A 17,640-nucleotide genomic window follows, 5' to 3' on the forward strand; every position below is an offset into this window, starting at 1 on the left:
CCATGTTCTGAAATGCCCAGAAAGACTGGAGTTTCTCCAAGGTTCTCCCCCCCAACACACAACCCCGTCAGGGGCTCTACTTGATGGGGTGACCAGAAATGTTGCTGGTTGCCAACCTCCACCTTCCGAACACAGCTTATTCACAAGCATGCTGGGGTGCTGCTGTAATTCCGGGGAAGCCAGGGAGCAGGAGTTCAAGGTCAGTGTTGGCTGTGTGAGGCTTGTCTCCTAAAGTCAGAGAACACCCAGGTTCAGCTGGCAGAGCGCTCTCCTGGTACACATGAAGTTCTGGGCTCCGTTCCTAGCAATGGCAAAATCCTTGGTGTGATAATGTGTGTTATAACCTCAGCATTCAAATGTGCAGACTTCTTGGCAAGTTTGAGGCCAGCAAGGATATATGAGAACCTGTCTCCAAAACAAAACAAAACAAAAAAACACAGGAAATACTTCTTCCACGTCACTCCAGTACTGTCCTCATCGAGTGAAGCCCTGATGTCACCTCTCCCAGGGCACAGGAACAACCTAGTCTCATTTCTGTCTCCCAGGGGCACCAATCACTAGGCAGAGATGTCTGACAGGTCATGGTCCCTGTGGAATGATCCAGCGACAGGTCCATCTGAGCCCAGATGGTAGGATTCCAGCTCACCCAAGTATACAAAGGTGACACCAAGCATGGGAAGGAGAAGCAAGGCAGACAGGGTGGGGAGGGTTGCGCCCGAGAGACGTGTTCCCCTTGAGTATTCCAGGAACAACACACCAACCTTGCGCCCAGATGATCACCCTCAGACCTGAATGTTGCACAACTCAAGAAAGCTTGCCTAATGAAATCTGACAACAAGGTCAACAGGCTGCGACACAGTTCAGCCAATAGACCCACAACTGCAAGTACACGGGACAGTGTGGAGTGTGTGGTCTAAAGATGAGAGGTGTCCCTCAGGGGGCAGTGACTGTGACTCCCAGCGATAGGGCACTTGGAGCACTGACTATTGGACCCCAAGATGGACTGAATTCTAGAGAGGCCTCAAGGAGGGTTCAGGCACAGGTTTACAACAAGATGATCCCCGAGACTCAGAGTCCACAATTATACAAACTAAGCAAGGCCCACAAAACCTGGATGGGTGGTGGGCTGCTCCACCTACAGACAGACACACAGGGACACTTTGCTGTCAAAAGCTTTTATTTAGGCCTAAGTCCTGGGATGAGCTCAGGGGTCCAGAGTCCTGCGCCTCACACCTGGCACCCCTGGGTGCTGTACTCCCGCAAGAAGTCGTGGAGCTGCGCACAGGCTGCCCGCTGGCGGGTGCTCCGGCACAGGCGCTCCGAGGGCATCTCCTCGATCCAGCTACTGGAGTCCAGCAAGTACTGAGGGCTGCAGAGGACACAGGGAGGCTCAGGACGGGCACAGGACACACCAGGCTTTGGAGGGGCAGAACTAGGTGCCTAGGATCTGTCCCCAAAGGAAGGTCACAGACTTGGGGAGCAGGGGAGGTCAGGGCCCATGACTCACTCTCCCTTGAGGTCACTGGTGACCCCGTCCAGACCCATGATCAAGTATTCTTTGTTAGGCTCCAGGCGGAGGCGGCAAGAGGCCCGGACCAGGAAGTTGCGGGTCTGACCTACCGAAGCCTTGGCATCCTTGCCTGAGGAAGTAAGATGAAGACATCAGAGAAAGGAAGGCCAGGAGCCCTGGGCAGGGCTCTGTGGAGATTCTGCCATTTAACCCTCTCTGCTTCTGATGGACGTCCAGGTTCCCAGGGACCAGGAGATGGAGAGGTGAGGATGGGGGTTCGCATTCGAATCATTCCCAATTTGGGGTTTTCCCAATTCTGAGAGGTCCCACAGCCAGATCTCGGCCTCCACGAGTCCCCGTCCACCCGCCTCTCCTCCCTACTCAAATGCAGGACTTGGGTGATCTGGGTCTCAAAGAGGCGGAAGGCAGCTCTGCCATCTTCTCGGAGAACCTTAACCTGGAAGCCTGGGAGTGGAAGGGAAAAGGAAGGGAAGTTGGGGCGACGCAAAGAGGCCACAGGTGGGCTTGGGGCAAAAGCAGGCAACCTGGGGAGCCCAAGGTGCTGGTGCCAAGCAGGACGGAGGCCGAGGGGCACTAACCGTACTCCACTCGGGGGTAATAGCAGGCAAACTTCATCCTGTAGCCATCCTTGTCCTGCTCCCCTCGCTCCAGAGAGCGGCGCTGTTTAGGGCACTTCCCTGAGGGCAAGTGTCAGGTGAGACCAGCTGGGTGCCCCCATTTCCCAGCCCCGCCCCCAGGCCTCATCTCACCCTCTGCACACTGGCACACATCTGCAGAGCACAAGGTGGACAGGAGCTTGCTCTTACTCGGTGCAGCATAAAACACGGAGCACTTGTGGTCTAGAGAAGAGCAGCCAGGAGTGAGGGCCTCTCCTCTCTGTCTCGGCATCTCAGGAGCCAGGGTCTCCCCACACCGTGGTACCACTATGAGGGGTCAGGCCCCTGATCCTGCATGCCAGAGCATCCCAAGTGCTCACCGGGGCTGTAGTAGTCATACAGGACAGCGCTGGCAGGTTGCACCAGCCCCACGGCCACCTCCTGCAGGGCTCCAAAGCCCACACACTCCCGGGTGGTCGGGACCTGGCACCAGGAAGAAGGCTGCTCAGGGCCAGGCCGCTGCCTGCCTTGCTTCTGCTTGGTCACCATGACCTTATCCCCAGCACCCGTCCTTCATGTTCTGTCATCTTCCTGACACTAGACTCGAAAATTGGTCCCCAAGGCCTCTGATGACTTCACTGCCACCATGGTGACCTTGTCCCAGTCTTCGGTGCCGAGGCCCTCTGCGGAGTCTCACTATAGGCACACATTCCCTGTGAGACCCTCCAGGCGGGTTAGCTTCGCAACCCACATTGTCTCACCTGGCACCTCTCCTTCCCCAGGAATGCAGGCCTGGGCAGCCCTGATCCCCCACCAGTGTCCACGGTAGCCCCCACCTCTCCCTGGCTCCCCAAAAACCCTTGAAGGCTGATGACTGCCAAGCTGAACTCACAACCCCATCCTGGCATTGAGGTGTGGCAGGACAGGTGAGCTCTCCAAGGCTCTCTGCCTCCCCAAAACATCCCCACCTCTTGCCCTCACCAGCTGCCCACACCATCCGACCCTGACAAAGGAGGATAGAGACCCAGCGGCTTCCTATGCGCCTCTCCACACTCACCGAATCGAAGTACAGCAGGACATGGGGCCCATCGGTCTCAAAGTGACTCACGTACCGGTCAGAGAGGGACGTCAGCTGCAGGGAGGGGGGCGGTCACAGGGCATGGCAGTTGACAGGGCTCAGCACCTGGGGTGCTACAGAGCTGGAGCAGGGCTCCCGGGGAAGGAGGGTGACTGTGGGGGGCTGACCCTACCTTCTCCAGGTCGGCCCTCAGGGCGTGGAATCCACTCAGGAGGGTGATGTCTGCGATCGCCATGCCAGACAACCCCACCTTGCCCTTGCGCCTACAGGGAGGAGAGGCAGGCTGTACAGGCTCCACTTGAACCACACCCTGGGCATGCTCCTGCCCCCAGCCTGTGCCCCCACCGCATATGCAGGAAGCAGGCGGCACCCACCAGATGCACACGGTGTACTGCACTCTGGACTCCTCCTCCTCTGCCACCTTGGGAGCCTCCCTTCTGCGGCGGCTCCTTCGACCCTCAAACAGCTGCAGGGGTGTCACAGGCTGAGAGTGGGCACTCGGGTCATCCGCAGCTGGCATCTCATCCTCGTAGTCTTCATAGTCCTCGTAGGCTTCTCCTGTGCAGGGCCGCGGTGAGGGGGTCTCAGCCCGGGTCAACCCTGCAGGTCTCAGGACCCCGACCCACACTCTCGGGTGTATCCCACATGGCTTGTGACTGCCCTGCAGGGCTCAGGACCCCTGACCCACACTCACGGGTGTGTTCCACACAGCCTGTGACTGCCCTGCAGGGCTCAAAACCCCCGACCAACACTCACGGGTGTATTCCACACAGCCTGTGACTGCCCTGCAGGCCTCAAAGCCCCCGACCCACACTCATGGGTGTATTCCACACAGCCTGTGACTGCCCTGCAGGGTCAAAACCCCTGACCCACACTCACAGGTGTATTCCACACAGCCTGTGACTGCCCTGCAGGGCTCAGGACCCAGACCCACACTCTTGGGTGTATTCCACATAGCCTGTGACTACCCTGCAGGGCTCAGGATCCCTGACCCACACTCACGGGTGATTTCCACACAGCCTGTGACTGCCCTGCAGGGCTCAGGACCCCAGACCCACACTCACGGGTGTATTCCACATAGCCTGTGACTGTCACTTCCATCTGCAGGTCCTGACAGGTCGTGTTCTTCAGGTTCAGGACATTGTAGGTACGGAGGACCTGGCTCAGTCAGAGAGGGAACAAGAACACAGGACACACATTGGTCAAGACTTAGAGGGTCCTGGGCAGAGGGACCTAAGGCCCTCTACTTTCTCCCTTTCCCCAAGCCAACCCCAGATCTCCCGTCCCCAACACAATCCCAATGAAGAACCAAACTGAGGCTCTGGCCAAGATGTCAGAGCAGTGAGGAGGCCACCCTAGCCCAGCCTGCAGAAGGGGGAGGGGCCACAACAGGACACCCTGCAGTGGGTCCTCCAAGCCCCTTGAAGACAACACAGGACAGAATGCAGAGGAGACCTATGGGGGTGACAGCGGGCAGAGCCCAGCTGTGTCAGGGGAGGGCTGGAAGGCAAATCTGGTTTGTTTTTTAAAGGGTCTAATGAGGGCTAAGAGAAAGGTCTGAATTTTCCGATTTATAACTGCCTGAGTTTGCGTCCTACAGGGGAGGTAGCAGGTCACAGGCCTGAGCCAGTTCAGGCAGAACCTCAGAGCAGTAAAGAAAAGGACAGGTCCTGTGCTCTCAGGGCTGGAGTGATGGCTCAGAGGTTAAGAACACTGGCTGCTCTTCCAGAGGTCCTGAATTCAATTCCCAGCAACCACATGGTGGCTCACAAACACCTGTAATGAGATCTGGTGCCCTCTTCTGGCCTGCAGACATAATGCAAGCAGAACACTATATACATAATAATAAAATAAATCTTCAAAAAAAGGGGTTGTGTCGTTCTTCTTGGGTCATAACTTTGAACAATGATGACCTACATGCTGGAATAAAAGGTTCTGTCTTTCATACTATTTGAGTCTGGGGTCTTCCTTTGCAATTCTCAGACCCTTACACAAGCTGGCCTCAAATTCATTATCAAGCAGAGGGACCTTGAGCTACTGGTCCTCCTGACTCTGCCCCCCAACCACTGGACCATCAGGCGTATCCCCTCACTCTGGGAAATGGCACACTTTCCCGTGCTGCCAGTCTACCTGCTGTGCTGGGCAGTGACCAGAGAGGCAGCTTGAGAGCACAGCAAGGGGCACCTGGGCCAGCAGAGGGAGGCTGCTGACATCTCTAGCAGGGCAGCGAGCCTCAGGGAATAAAGGGGTCCCAGCATCAGATGAGACAAACGGGAAGGAAAGGGGCATGGGACCTGGGTCTGGGTGCTGTGGACAAGGGACAGGAGAGCCAGGATGTGCAGGTGAAGGAAACAGCAGAGACCCAGAAACAGGGACCAGAGCCAAGAGGAAGGCTCAGGGAAGGAGAGCAGCCAGCACAAGGTCTCCCAAAGCCCAGGCCGCCCTGCCCTGCTGGCCTCACCTTCAGGGTGCCTTTGCTGTTCCCTCCGACCTCCACAGTGATCTTACTGCCCAGGGAAAACTTCCAGGAGGGAGAGAAAAGCAGGTCAGACGGCACAGGACGGTCTCTCAAAGCAGTGCATCCCCTCCACTGCCCAGAAGGCTTCTCCTTTGCTGAAGATGCTCTCCCCAGACCCCAGGCCAGCGGTTCTCAACCTGTGGGGCCTGACCCCTTTGGGGTTGAACAACCCTTTCCCAGGGGTCACCTCAGACCATAAGAAACCATAGATATTTACACTAGGATTGATAGCACTAGCTTCATTACAGTTAGGAAATAGCAATGAGATCATATGGTTTCATATGGTTGGAGGTCACAGCATGAGGAACCGTATTAAAGGGCCGCAGCGTTGGGAAGGTGAAGGACCACTGTCCTGGACCCTAGTGTGGGCTCTGCACATACGCTGTATTATGGGAGAGAGAAGATCCCTGAGGTTTGATCATGCGGCCAGAAGAAAAGTCAGTCTTCCCACAACACCCTCAGTTGAGAGATGGACCATCAAGACGGTCACAGGGCGGGGGTGGGGGGGGGGAAGACCACGCTTCTGACCTGGCCCAAACCCCACAGCAGCCCTGTCAGGGAGGGTGTGGTCACCTTCAGCTCCTCCTCCAGGCCCTTGACTTGGTGGTTGTTCAGTTGCAGCGCGTGAGACTTGAACCCATTGCGGCCCAGGGAACTGAGAGTCACATTGAGGACCCTCTCCTCTGCGGTGTGGGAAGCGATCCAGTATGCAGACAGGGCGTCCAGAGTGACCACTGTGTCCTAAGATTAGGCTAGGAGTCAGGCACGTGATCTCGGGACCACCTACCCAGAGCCCTGTGGCTGCCCCTACCTGGGTACTGCGGAATCCCCCTTCGAAGCTGCCCTGGTGGGTGAGCCAGGATGCGGCCTTGTCGGCCATCTCTCCCTTGCCCTCCCTCAGCAGCAGATGTAAGAGGCCGTAGGCTGTGGTCTCGATCCACAGGGCTGGGGCACGGGGCACAGGTTCGGATGGGCTACGAGGAGCCGGGGTGGACAACACAACATCGTTCTGAGAGCCAGGGACAAAGCCCCAGTAGAGGATTCCTGGAAGAGAGGAGAGGGGAAGGGGGGGAAGGGGAAGGAAGGGAAGGGGAAGGAAGGGCATGTTGAACAGGGACACTGCATTTGGAGCTGGGCCAGCCGGCTCTCTCGCGCCCCCTGCTGGTCGTCCCTGTTCCTGGCCTCAGCCCTGAAAGGCCCCTTCTCTTCAGTCTGTCTCTGCAGGGCCATCCCAAAGGTCCCAGGCATTCTGCCAGGCCGCCCTTGCCCTCACCGTCCGCTTCCTCAGCCATGGCCATCAGGCTGTTGTGGGCAACATTCCTCAGGTCCTCGGAGGCCTTGGTCAGTGTCAGGGCATAGGCTGTGATGGCAGCTGCGTGGGCGCCCAGGAGCCCAGCACTTGCCTTCTGCCCCAAGAACTCATTTGCCTTGGAGATGGAGGCTTCCTAGAAGAAAGCAGAGGCCTGAGCCGGTGTGCCCGGGGCCAGAGAGGACAGCGGGGACCACGAAGGGACAGCGTGCCGGCTTCCTTACCACTCGGTCCTTCAGCTGCTGGGCTCTCCCGTCCTGGAAGACGGCCAGCCCGTGGTGAAGGGCAATGACCACAAAGGCAGTGAGGGCCACGTTCTCATCGTGCCCCACCAAGCCCCCCTGGTAGGGAGAGAACGAGGGTGTCAGGCCAGAGCGGTGAGGGACCCAGACGGTCTTACTGTTGCTATCCCAGGGACTCTTGCATGCTCACACCTGCATGCTTCTGTCCATTACTGGACATGGGTCGTGGAACGAGCCATCATCCAGCTGCTGGGACAACAGCCAAGAAGCAGTCTCCTGCAGCTTCTCAGGGGCGTCGCCCACCTGCTCCTGCGCCAAACTCAGGATCTTCAGCACAAAGGCCGTGAGCCTAGAGGAAGGAAGGGATAGCTGGAGACAAGGCTAGACCCTCTGGTGACCTGGTTTGTGGTCTGTTGTTCTCCTGAGGTCCTGAACACACGGCTCAGCCTCACCAGGTGCTGCTGTCCCTGTGCAACCAAGCCCCAAAGGAGCCATCTTTCTTCCGGAACTGCTGGATGCGCATGTGCCCTGGAAGGGAGAGCTGGCTGTTAGGTCACATGCCCACTATCCTGCTGTCTGTGCCCAGGCTGTGCACCAAGCGACACCCCCAGAGTTTTCACTAGGCTCCCAGCTGCCCATCATGCCCTTCCTGGCTCTGATTCCTCCTTTTATTGAACCCAGAACCTTTCTGGATGAGATCCACAGCATGGTCCTTGGTCTCAGGGGGCAGTTTGCTCCACTGTTCTGTCTTGTCCAGGTAGTGGGAAGCAGCCAGAGTAGGGGCCAAAAGGGTCATGGTTTGTTCTGCACAGCCCCAGGGTAGTTTCAGGAGGGAGGCCACGCCTCCTGGGGACAAGGCGCCTTCAGAGCCCAAAGTGTCCAAGGGTTCAGAGGCTGCGAAAGAGGAGAAGGTGAGGATGAGACTGTAGGGACCCAGCCTCACAGGGCAACACAGCAGCCTACAGGCTTCAGGCACACGCAAGTGCTCATGAGAAGGAACAGACTCTGACCTGTAACCCTGACGAAGCTGCTGAAATCCCCATCGGGGATGATGTTGGGATCAGAGTTGCCGGGAATTTCCAAAGTCCGGGCTCGGGTATCTAGGGAGGTGAGAGGAGCTGGCGGTCGGCCCCTGTGCCCCTTAACTGCCCTAGGGAACTGGCAGCTGGGGTAGGAGCCACTCACCCAGGGGGTTGAGTTCGTAGACCATCTCTTCTCTGTGGATGGCCCCTTCCTTCTGTCTCAGTCAAAAAATGGAGGCAGGGATCAGCCAGGAGTACACAGTCCCTCCTGGGGCAGACACCCTGGGACTTGGGAGTTGTAAACTTCATGGATGGGAGCCCTGGTCTACCCGGCTCACGGGTCTACCATGCAGAGTCCTAGGCTTAACTCCCAGTACCGCAAACAGTAAATGACATAGAAGAAACAATGTCAGAAACAACCGGCTGTGACCGTGCCTGCCTGCGATCCCAGCAATTTGAAAGGCAAAGGCTGAGGATTACTGTAAGTTCAAGGCCAGCTTGGGCTACGTATCATATCTAGAATGAGTCTGAGGCTAGCCTGGGCTACATATCTAGCCTCTGGCTGAAAATATATAAACATATAAATCATTTCAGAGACAGAGCTGAGTCACAATCGCAGTGGCAGGTTCACGATGCACTAGGTTTGGGCGCTGAGCTCTGGTCTGGCCAGCAGAATACTAAAGAATACAGCTGGGAGCCCAGGGCCCTAGATTAGGGGCAGTCACTTACTTCGATTTGCAGAATCTTAGAGACAGCATCTCCCACGAAATCCTCATTAGACCCTCGAGCCACCACTTTCAGGGACACAGAGGCAGCAGCCGTGGGTACCACAGAGAAGGCCACAGGCCGGGCAGAGCCTGCAGGAACTGACACCTGCTGAGCCAGCCCTCCACCACCAGCCATGCACAGTCCTTCCACTGGGGACACATGGACACTCACCTGAGGACAGGACGACAGGGATGGCCAGAGTCCTAATCCAGTAAAGACCACAGCCTGCCCTGTTCCTGGCCACACCCGCCCTTCCCCCCGCCCCCCCCGGCCCTGAGTGCATAGGCTCCCATGGATCTCACAGTCAGGGCAGTATCCAGATAGTTGTAGAGAACGGGCCGCAACTCGAGCTGCTCAAAGCGGCGGACAGAGGTGGGCAGGCGCAGATGCAGGTGGAATTCTCGGAACACGCGGACACGGGTCGGTGTCGCTACACACAGGCCTGTTGATGAGGATAGGAGGAAGGGCAGAGATGGAGGGACATGAGGACCTCAGGGCACAGGAAGGAAGGGTCTGGCAATGACTCCGCTCTGCCCTCAGCTTTGACAGCTCTCAGGCTAGATGCACACCAGTAGAGATCTTCTCAGCTGCGTAGGCTCCACCCCGTGCTGGGAGCAGAGGGCAAAGCAGAGTCAAGGGGAAGGGCAGGGAAGGGAAGGGAGCAGCCTGAGGTGTGAGCAGCCTGAGGTGTGAGCAGCCTGAGGTGTGAGTAGCCTGAGGTGTGAGCAGCCTGAGGTGTGAGCAGCCTGAGGTGTGAGCAGCCTGAGGTGTGAGCAGCCTGAGGTGTGAGCAGCCTGAGGTGGGAGCAGCCTGAGGTGTGAGCAGCCTGAGGTGTGAGCAGCCTGAGGTGTGAGCAGGGATACCTCACCTTTGCTTTTCGACAGGCTCACGCCATGAATCTCCCATGTGGTCAGAGAGTCAGGGAGCAACTGTGTCAGCCTGTAGTGGAATTCAGAGAAGCCATGTCACCGCACGGGACTGTCCCCAGAACCAGCCCGAGGCCACGTCAGAACCCAGGGCCCTCACAGTTTGGAGCGGTCCACGGGCTCCACTCTCCAGAGCCAGTTCTCCGGGAAGTAGCTGCGCACGAGGATGTCATCTTCATCGATCAGATCTTCTTCCTGCAGCACCTCCTGGGCTGAGGGAGGGGCACTGGATTGAGGGGAGGTTTGGCCCTCTCAGGCACCACTACTGTTCCCCAGCTTCACATGGCTGCTCACCTCGGGCAAAGCCCGCCTGGCTTCTGCTTTGGTTCTTGCGCAGGACCTCAGCAAACAGGCAACAGGACAAGAAGGGCTCCCGGCAGCTGGCCTGCCGCACCCGGGCTGCCCGCTGCTCACAGGTGCGTGCCATGGGCAACCTTGTCAGCCCATCCTGGCAGCATCGCCTGGCCTCTGGGGAAGCATACTGGCCCACTGGTAGGCCAGGAGAGGCTGGGCAGGTGCAGGACCTGAACCTCAGCCCCACCGTCCCATGGAGACACCAGTATGTGCCCGGAGAACCGTCAGGAGGCCGAAGGACCTGTCCCATCCAGCCTCCACCTGCAACCCTTGGCTTCCCACCCCTCAGTGCCACAGCTGGCTGAGGGGCTGCAGAGGACAGAGAGGCAGACCCCACCCTGGTGGCTCCCACAACTCACACTTCTCACTGACAGCCTTCTGGAAGCCCACGCTTCTCTTCTGCCGGCTTTTCTTCTCCTTGGGACAGCTCAGGCCTGGCAGAGAGCAAGAGGGCAGCGGCCAAGCAGTGAGGACCTCGGGCACCCTCCTTCCCTGTCTGCGGCCTGGCCTTTCATGCATGAATCCTGCACTCGGCCTCGTTCCCTCGGCTGCTCCCACTGCTCCATTCTTTTGGGGTTTTTTTACTAATAGTAACATTGTTTTCAATCCCTCTTTTTGTTTTAGCCTTTTGAGACAGGATTTCTCTGTGTAGCCCTGGCTGTCCTGGACTCACTCTGTAGACCAGGCTGGCCAGGGACTCACAGAGAGAGATCTGCCTTCCTCTGCCTCCCAGCTGCTGAGATCCCTTGCTCCATTCCTACACCACCCCAGCCTTTCCTCCCTTGTCTGGTCCCCCTGGCTCCATTCTTACCCTCCCTGACTTGACTTAGTTGATCTCCATCAGAAAAGGCCAGACCAGCAGCCTGGAACACCTCAAGGGCATCGTCCCCACCTCCAGGACCACAGCCCAGGTTGTAGCTATTCATTACTTCAAAGACCTGGCAGGGTAAGGAAGAGATGCTGGGAGACAGGAGTGGCAGAGGGGCACGGCCTGCCACTCTGCTGTGGGTATCAGGGCAGGGCTTAAAGACAGAGGAGCCAGGTGGACTTAGAACTGGAGGCCAAGGGTGAGAGAGGAAGGGGCCAGGATCCAGGCTCCAAGGCAGGGCCGAGGGGTGCCTGAGGGGTCTGAGTGACTGGAGCTTAGGATCACAAGAAATGGAGAGGGCTTGACAAACCTTGCCCATGTCGAGGGGTTTGTGAGTCTTGCCACCCACAGCATACAGAGCCGTGTCCACGGCGCCCAGGGCCACCAGGGCTTGCGAGTCTGTCTTAATCTGCAGCTTCACGCTGTCCCCAGTGTGATACTCCTTGGCACCATCCACATTCAGTTCCAGCTGGCCGAAATAGGAAGTAAAGGGCAGTCAGCGGGGCAGAGCGGGCTAGGGACGTGGACCAGAGGCTGAAAGTGTGTGCCATTCAGTCATGACGACGGGAATCTGAAACTCCTGTGACTCCAGACTGGAACGGTGGAGACAGGGGATTCCCAGAGCACGGCGGTTAGCAAGAATAGGCTTCTTCCGTGAGCGCCAGGAGACACCGAGGCAAGCTTCCTCCATGAATAAGGCAGAAGAGCAATCCACAATGACTCCCAGCTCTCCACAAGCACATGCAAACATGTGCATGCGTGCCCTTGCAATATAAGAGATACGGACACGCACGAGCCCACCTCACAAACACACACACACACACACACACACACACACTGAGAGAGAGAGAGAGAGAGAGAGAGAGAGAGAGAGAGAGAGAGAGAGAGAGAGCCTCTCCATCCCCAGTCACCTGGCCCTCACAGTCCCCGGGCTGCACATGGATGAGCAGGGAGTTGGCCACTGGGAGTCCTTGGTGGTAGAAGTAGGCCACAAAGTAGAATGAAGGGGCCAGGCGATGGTCCACCAGCACGGAGACAGAGGTCAGGGTCCTCCTGGGCTCCCGGTTCATAGACACGATCTGGCCCCGGGAGAGGATCTGAGCCAAGGAGGAGCAGTGAGTGTTCTGCTTGTGTAGACCCTACCTGGTCCTGAACCTGTGCCCAGGCCTGCAGAGGCCTCTGCCCTACAGCCAACACTCCTATACCCCGAGTCCCACACACCATGTAGTAGTAATGAGAGAAGGTAGGCCCCTGAATGCCCACAGTTCGCAGGTTCAGGATGAAGGTGTCCCCCACACGAGGGGGTCGAAGGTCTTGGGGCTCAATGGACAGAAAGCCAGAGCTTCCTGGAGGCGGGCCTTTCACTGTGAGCCTGGCTAGGGCCGGATAGACGGAGCCTGCAGACACCTGGAGAGAAGGGCAGGGAAGGCCGGGGTCTATGTCAAGGACTCAGATAAGCCACCGCTCCCCCGGACTCGAGCAGAGGCACTCAGGGAACGACTCTCGAGCCCTCCCTTCCCGCACGCCCGTCCCCAGGCTCAGGGAAGCTCTACCAAGAGCTGCAGTGCTGTGGTGTCTGGTGGGACAGGGATGGGAAGGCTGATATGGCCGATCCCGTTGGTGCTCTGCTCTAAGTCGAGGACCCGTGAGCCAGAGCCAGAGGACAACGTGGCAGAAACTTTGACAGGAACGTCAGAGGCTGTGGAGCCTGACATCTCTCGGACCACGGCCTGGAGGGACATGGTGAGAAAAAGGCCATCCTCAGGACTGCGCGGCCCATGCGTGCGCCCCTCCGCTCCCGCCCTTCAGAGAAGAACCTGCAGCATGAAGTGGGCTCCAGGCACAAGGTGCTGCTTGGTGTTGCTGAGGTCCAAGGAGAAGGCAGATGACACAAAGCGCCAGGATGTGAGTTCTGCCTCCTCCATCTCCCCCCCTGTGAGGAAGAGAGGGGGCAGGGAGGGGGAGGAAGGAACCCAGGAAAGAGACAGGAGTCAGGAAATGGATCAAGCATCCTTCCCTCCCCACATGTGCGTATCATGTCTGTCGGGTGTGTGAGTGGACAGAGGGAAGGTGTAGGACAAATGGGGACAGAGAAGCCAGGGAGAGGCAGTCTCAGGGTCGTTGTTCTTGCCTGTGTGTCTGAGAAGAGCAGGCAGACATCAGGGCTGTACTGAGGATGAGGAGCCGGGCTATGGTGTAACTGGCATATTATTTTATATTATTTCTTTATTTATTTAGGTTTTTTGAAACAGGGTTTCTCTGTGTAGCCCTGGCTGTCCTGTAACTCCCTCTGTAGACCAGGCTGGCCTGGAACTCTGAGATCCACCTGCTCTTCTCTTCCTCCCGAGTGCTGGGGTTAAAGGCCTGCACCACCACGGCTGCTGGGCTGCACTGACAGTATCAATGTGCCCTCCGTGTCTAGGGTGGCAGCAGAAGAAAGCCACCCACCTGGAGACTCAATGACGGCTGCCCCAGTGTAGAGGCGGAGGCCCTCCAGGTCTGCAGTCCCAACTCTGACTTTATCCAGGGCAGCCTGGAGCTGGTCCTTTGAGATGGAAACTTGACTCTGGCCTTCCACCAACTAAAAAATGACAACAGCTTGTAAGCGAGCATCCCCTCCTCTGTGCAGTGCCCTCCTCACCACACCCCTTCCTGGTCTGGGTCTCCAGGCTCAGTGCCCTCCTCACCACACCCCTTCCTGGTCTGGGTCTCCAGGTTCAGTGCCCTCCTCACCACACCCCTTCCTGGTCTGGGTCTCCAGGCTCAGTGCCCTCCTCACCACACCCCTTCCTGGTCTGGGTCTCCAGGTTCTGTGCCCTCCTCACCACACCCCTTCCTGGTCTTGGTCTCCAGGTTCAGTGCCCTCCTCACCACACCCCTTCCTGGTCTGGGTCTCCAGGTTCTGTGCTCTCCTCACCTTACCCCTACCTTGGTCTGGGTCTCCAGGCTCAGTGCCCTGATCACCACACCCCTGCCTTGGTCTGGGTCTCCAGGTTCTGTGCCCTCTTCACCACAGCCCTGCCTTGGTCTGGGTTTCCAGGCTCAGTGCCCTCCTCACCACACCTCTACCTTGGTCTGGGTCTCCAGGCTCAGTGCCCTCCTCACCACACCCCTTCCTGGTCTGGGTCTCCAGGTTCAGTGCCCTCCTCACCACACCCCTTCCTGGTCTGGGTCTCTAGGTTCAGTGCCCTCTTCACCACACCCCTGCCTTGGTCTGGGTCTCCAGGCTCAGTGCCCTCTTCACCACACCCCTGCCTTGGTCTGGGTCTGGAGGTTAAGTGCCCTCCTTCACCACGCCCCTACCTTAGTCTGGGTCTCCAGGCCCCGAAGGAAAGTCCTCTTTCCATCCTCATCCATGAGTGCAAAGCGCGTGTATGCCACACCCTGCACGGGCTTCCCATAGATATACCTGTTGCCACGGGAGATTGGAAGAGAGCTGAATGCTGGGGAAATACCTCAGCAAGCCAGGTGATTACCACGCCAGCACCAAGACCTGAATTCAACACCCCTGAGTCCATGTAAATCATCAGGTGCGGCAGCATCCACTTGTAAATCCAGCAGTGGGAAGGTGGAGGCAGGGGGATTTGGGTTTCCTGGACAGCCAGCCTAGCCCTTTAAGTGAGTTCTCTGTCAATGAGAGACTGTGTCTCGAAGGAGATGAACAGAGTTCCTAACAATGCCCCGAGGTTGTCCCCTGACCTCCACATACATGTACACACACACATGCCCCTGCACTCGTAGACGCACACATGCACACTTTTAATCCCAGTACTCAAGAGGCACAGGCAGATGGACCGCTGTGACTTCAAGGCCAGCCTGGTCTATTAGGTGGGTACACAGGGAGGGTTAGACAAGGTCTTAAAAACCAAACTAAAGAAGAAGAAGAAGGAAGGAAGGATGAAAGGAAGGAGGGAGGGAGAGATGGAGGGAAGAAAAAAGGAAGGAAGGAAGGAAAGAAGGAAGGAAGGAAGGAAGGAAGGAAGGAAGGAAGGAAGGAAGGAAGAAAGGAGGGAGGGAGAGCTGGGCTCTTCATGGCAATTCCTGGGTGTGGAATGAGAGGAGAGAGATACCTGGCCTGGATGTCTAGTCGTATTTCATCCATGTAGCCGGGCACTGACAGGATATATGGCTTCTGTGGGGTGATCTTCACTTCAAAGTTGGGGAGAACTGAATGAGGGTAAAGAGATGAGTGGCCAGGTACTAGACAAAGGGTCCTCCACAGCTCCCTCCCCGCAGGGCTGCCCTGCCTCACCCCCACCTCTACCCTGCAGGGCCCCCCTCACCCCATACCTAACCCACAAGTCAGCACTTACTGTATTTCTTCACCTCAAAGCGGGCACTGCTATTGGATTGCAGGCTGTCTGAGAACCTCGCTGAGATCGTCCAGGTCCCCGGCCTGACAATGGACAAGGGAGAGACTTCAACTACCCACAGACAGCCCATGGCCTGCGTCCTCCAGAAGAGGCATGGGGGCACAGGTCAGAGCATCTGGAACGTGACCCCCTATGTCAGAGGGGCATGTCGATAGAGGGGTGGCCTGAGGTGGGGCAGCTCACTCTGAGATGTCTGGGATCACGAAGTCATCCTGGAAGATGGACGTAGGAGCAAACACCTCCTTCTTCCGTACACGGAGGCCATTAGAGTTCTGGGGGGTGTAGGGGGGGGGGGTCATTGTCGTCAGGTGGGAGATCACATCAGTGCACAGGATCAGGAAGGTCAGAGGTCACACTTACCTCCACCATGACTGTGAGGGTGTCAGTGGATGGGCGCATCTTCTGATCCAGTGCAAAAACCCGGGTAACGAACTAAGAGTGGAGGATGAGAGGTAAGAGCCCCTGCGCAGAGGGACAGGGGACCTCTAAGGAGGAAACCGCTAAGTAGTCCTCTGGGGTGGTGCCGTCTGTGGGGTCACCCTGGGAGAGGAGAGCAGAGGCCGAGGCAGGAGGCTCACCCCGCTGGCCAGGGTTATAAACAGGCTGGTCAGTCTGTACGAAGATGTGCCCACGGCGAGAAGAGAACAGTAGGTTGACACCCTGTATGTCTGTGGCTTTATACAGGGAGTTCTTTAGCCACGAAGACTGAGCCACCAGCTGGACATGGGGGGCTCCGCGTAGCTCAAAGAGGCCACAGTTGCTCATATCAGGCAGTGGGACCTGTCAGGAGTAGAGGGGGAGACTGTCCAAGACGAAAGGGACTCAGAGCCCAAGACAGGGACACTAAGAACAGTGGGCTTGGAAGAGAGGAGGGAGGGCGTCAGTGAGGAAGATGGGCTTGAAAAGCAACAGATGGGCCAGCCATCATGGTGTGTGGCAGTAACCCCAACACTCGGGCAGCCAGTGGAGGACTGCTGAGTGACCACTGGAAATCCAGGCTATACTGTGAAACTGTTTCCAAACCAAAAATAAGCATAAAGACAACAGAAGAACCTGGTGGATCACAGCACTCGGGAGGCTGAGGCAGGAGGACTGCTGGGAGTTCAAAGCCAGGCTGTTGCATAGCGAGCTCCTGTCTGTTACTAAGCAAACAGGCATAGGGTACAACAGGGAGGCCTAAGAAACAGCAGGGGTGTGGGCACTGGTTACCTCGAGGCTGAGAAGCACAAAACCATTTCCTGAACTGAGCACAAAATCCTTCTTTGGGGAGCAGATGCGACCATTTTGGTTTCTCAGGAACACTGATCCTTTTACTTGCTGTCCTGGAGGGGCATCCTGGAGCTGCAAGCCCACTGACAGAGGGACCCCCAAATTAACCACAGAAGGGGAGAAGAGGAGCAACCTGGGAGAAAGCAGAGGCACTTCAGACCCGCCCTAAGCCTACCACCCCACACCCGCTCCCACAAGCCCAGTGTCTGGCCTCAGGACCTGGGCTTCTGCAAAGACAAGGCAACGACGCTCAACACCCAGAGCAGTCCCCACAGGAGCCGCATGGCTGCTGGGTCCAGGGCGGTCAGACCTGTCTGGTCAGAGGTCTGCTCCCTTCTGGGCAACCTAGGCTTGGGGCAGTTTGACTCTGGACCTTGCTCCTCCTCCTCTTGCCCAGCTGAGCCGGGAAACCACGTGATGGCCAAGAAACACAACTGGCCCTAGGCCCAGTGCTGGGGAAGCAGCCCAAGCATCAGGGTCTCTGAAGAAATCTTGGCCCCAAAATGAATTTTGTGCTTGTTATTCCCAGTACCAGGCACCGCCCTTAACTGTGTCCATGCACATGTGTTATCCCATGTGTGAGTTTGCACAGCTCCAACACGGCACATGGACAGGACCATTGTACTTCCCAACAAGTCAGTAATGGCTTCAGAGACACCTGCCTCGTAAATTCAGGACCTCCATGAGGTCAACAGGCTACCACACAGTTCAAGCCAACAGACCACAGAACTCCAATACAAGGGATAGCATATGTGTTGGTCTAAAGATGAGAGGTGTCCCTCAGGG

General features: G+C 57.4%; 2 protein-coding genes across 2 annotated transcripts in view; one reads left to right on the top strand and one right to left on the bottom strand.

Moving 5' to 3' along the window:
- The window catches only part of LOC119822487 (H-2 class I histocompatibility antigen, L-D alpha chain-like), a 741,986-nt gene that overhangs the window by 267,066 nt on the left and 457,280 nt on the right, over nucleotides 1–17,640 (top strand). The gene's annotated exons all lie outside the window — the stretch shown is intronic.
- Nucleotides 1,160–17,232, bottom strand: LOC119822524 (complement C4-like). The gene is given in 42 exon segments (XM_038341923.1): nucleotides 1,160–1,369; nucleotides 1,508–1,640; nucleotides 1,892–1,975; nucleotides 2,110–2,208; nucleotides 2,281–2,370; nucleotides 2,508–2,610; nucleotides 3,185–3,259; nucleotides 3,378–3,468; nucleotides 3,580–3,763; nucleotides 4,270–4,363; nucleotides 5,667–5,726; nucleotides 6,297–6,464; nucleotides 6,535–6,767; nucleotides 6,997–7,168; nucleotides 7,257–7,373; nucleotides 7,467–7,623; nucleotides 7,727–7,802; nucleotides 7,959–8,168; nucleotides 8,285–8,374; nucleotides 8,460–8,511; nucleotides 9,026–9,235; nucleotides 9,367–9,506; nucleotides 9,933–10,003; nucleotides 10,091–10,202; nucleotides 10,285–10,479; nucleotides 10,704–10,778; nucleotides 11,156–11,282; nucleotides 11,523–11,681; nucleotides 12,124–12,309; nucleotides 12,434–12,619; nucleotides 12,766–12,942; nucleotides 13,030–13,145; nucleotides 13,661–13,793; nucleotides 14,516–14,621; nucleotides 15,283–15,379; nucleotides 15,526–15,608; nucleotides 15,769–15,857; nucleotides 15,946–16,008; nucleotides 16,010–16,017; nucleotides 16,164–16,365; nucleotides 16,795–16,987; nucleotides 17,074–17,232. Coding segments are annotated over 42 exon segments (5,223 nt in total). The 5' UTR covers nucleotides 17,139–17,232; the 3' UTR covers nucleotides 1,160–1,227.

The sequence above is a fragment of the Arvicola amphibius genome, chromosome 9, assembly GCF_903992535.2.
Source record: "Arvicola amphibius chromosome 9, mArvAmp1.2, whole genome shotgun sequence".
Lineage (NCBI taxonomy): Eukaryota > Metazoa > Chordata > Mammalia > Rodentia > Cricetidae > Arvicola > Arvicola amphibius.